Raw genomic sequence first — 1,735 nt, forward strand, 5'->3', positions numbered from 1 at the left:
CTGCAGAGGGCCTCGTACACACACCTGCCCTGCCCGCCACACCACACGCACTTGTAGGCGGGGTCGGCGGCCAGGCACAGGCTGCAGTCGCTGCGGCCGAAGGAGCAGTTATAGAGGGTCACTGCGGAGGGAGCAGCCAGCTATCAGCAGGGCCCCCCTCCCCACCCAGCCCACAGGCCTGCCCCTTGTCGGGGCCCCAGCCCAGCCGCCCACCAGACCCCCAGGCCCCGCCCACCTTGGAGCTTGCTGTCAATGTATTTGCCGTAGGACTTGGCGTACAGGTGCAGGGGCAGCGTTTCGTTCTCGTCGTGGGACAGCTGGAGGAACACGCAGGGACACACTGCACTCTGACCCCCGCCCCAGCCCTAGAGGGCGACCACTGTGCCCACAAAGGCCCATGGGGTCCCCTCAAGCAGAGGGGCAGCAGTGGAGGGGCTGGGGTCTGAGAGACACAGGTGAGCACGCCGCCCGGAGGCAGTGAGGCCCCCGCTGGCCCGCCCCGCCCTGGGGGCTGTACCTTCGGGGTCCGAAAGTGGAAGGTTCCCGACTCCTGCGTGTTCACCAGCACCTCGAACTTGGGGAGGTCACTGCCCACGTGCAGGGAGGAGACCTGCAAGGCCCGTGGTCAGGACCCTGCGCCCGCCAGCCCTCCCCGCCTCCCCGACTCCCCATGCTCCCAGGCCAGGGCTCTGTCTGAGCCCCACACCTCCTGGGCCAGCGGAGGTCCTCCCGTTCCAGCCGACCACTCGGCCAGTCCTGGACCCCCACCCCCCCGGCCCAAGCCTGAGCAAATCGCCCTGCTCCCTCGCTAAGTGGCAGCCCCTGCCCAGCCCCTCGACAGACCCGCCTGCCTCCTCTGTCCCCAGCACTGTTCACCGAGCAGCTACCTCCTGTTGGAAGCCTGAGCCAGAGGCCTGCAGGAGAGGAGGCCCGGTGCCCCTTCCTGTCAGCAGGACGGCTCTGAGCCGGCCCCACGGACACGCCAGCCACCAGGGCCGCTGGGCACAGGCCTCTCTGCCTGGTCAGCCCGCTCCCCACAAGCCCACCTTCACTGCGTCCAGGTTCTCGCCCTGGAAGGTCACATCTGTCTCGTAGTCCATGGGGATGACCAGCGGGCTGGGGTTCAGGAACTGGGGGCAGCTGTCCTCCTGCAGAGTAAGGCCAGTCAGGGCCACGCGGCCTGGGACGAGCAGCCACACCCCCACCAGGGCCCACGGCCCCTCACCATGTGAGCGGGCACAACGCCGTCTTCAGGGTTGGGCGAGGCCTCCCGACACTCATGGTAGCGCATGTGCCACTGGCAGGTCCAGCGGTTGCTGGCACAGGAGATGCACCTGGGAGAGAGGTTGGCGAGGGTGTGGGCCCCGCAGCAGGGGGAGGCGGGGGAGCCAGGGCGGGGGCGCGGGGGTGACACTCACGGCAGGTTCTTCTCCAGCTTCATGGCCTCGCTGCAGTCGTAGAAGGGGTACTGGTGGGAGGTGAGGAAGACATCGCTGTGCATGAACCTGAGCTGGATCTCCACGGCCACATGGTCTGCAGATGCAGACGGGGAAGGTGTCAGGCGGGGCCGCAGAGCACAGGGCGGGGGGGACAGGACGCCTGGACCGGGCCTCTGCCGGCCGGCTTCTTGCACCGTCACAGCTCCCAACAGGCCATCACGCACAGACAGCCCAGTGTGGAGAGCCCTGGTGTGGGGGGGCCTGGCAGGGCGTCCCCTGATGCGCACTCAGCCTCG

At 68.6% G+C, this 1,735-nt stretch overlaps 1 protein-coding gene across 1 annotated transcript in view; it reads right to left on the bottom strand.

The window, feature by feature from the left end:
• Nucleotides 1-1,735, bottom strand: part of PLXNB2 (plexin B2) — a 25,192-nt gene that overhangs the window by 13,709 nt on the left and 9,748 nt on the right. The window contains 6 exon segments of the mRNA XM_014549185.1: nt 5-121; nt 236-317; nt 518-610; nt 1,047-1,148; nt 1,226-1,334; nt 1,419-1,533. Coding sequence (XP_014404671.1) covers nt 5-121; nt 236-317; nt 518-610; nt 1,047-1,148; nt 1,226-1,334; nt 1,419-1,533 — 618 coding nt within the window.

This window comes from Myotis brandtii, unplaced genomic scaffold (assembly GCF_000412655.1).
Source record: "Myotis brandtii unplaced genomic scaffold, ASM41265v1 scaffold537, whole genome shotgun sequence".
NCBI classification, from domain to species: domain Eukaryota; kingdom Metazoa; phylum Chordata; class Mammalia; order Chiroptera; family Vespertilionidae; genus Myotis; species Myotis brandtii.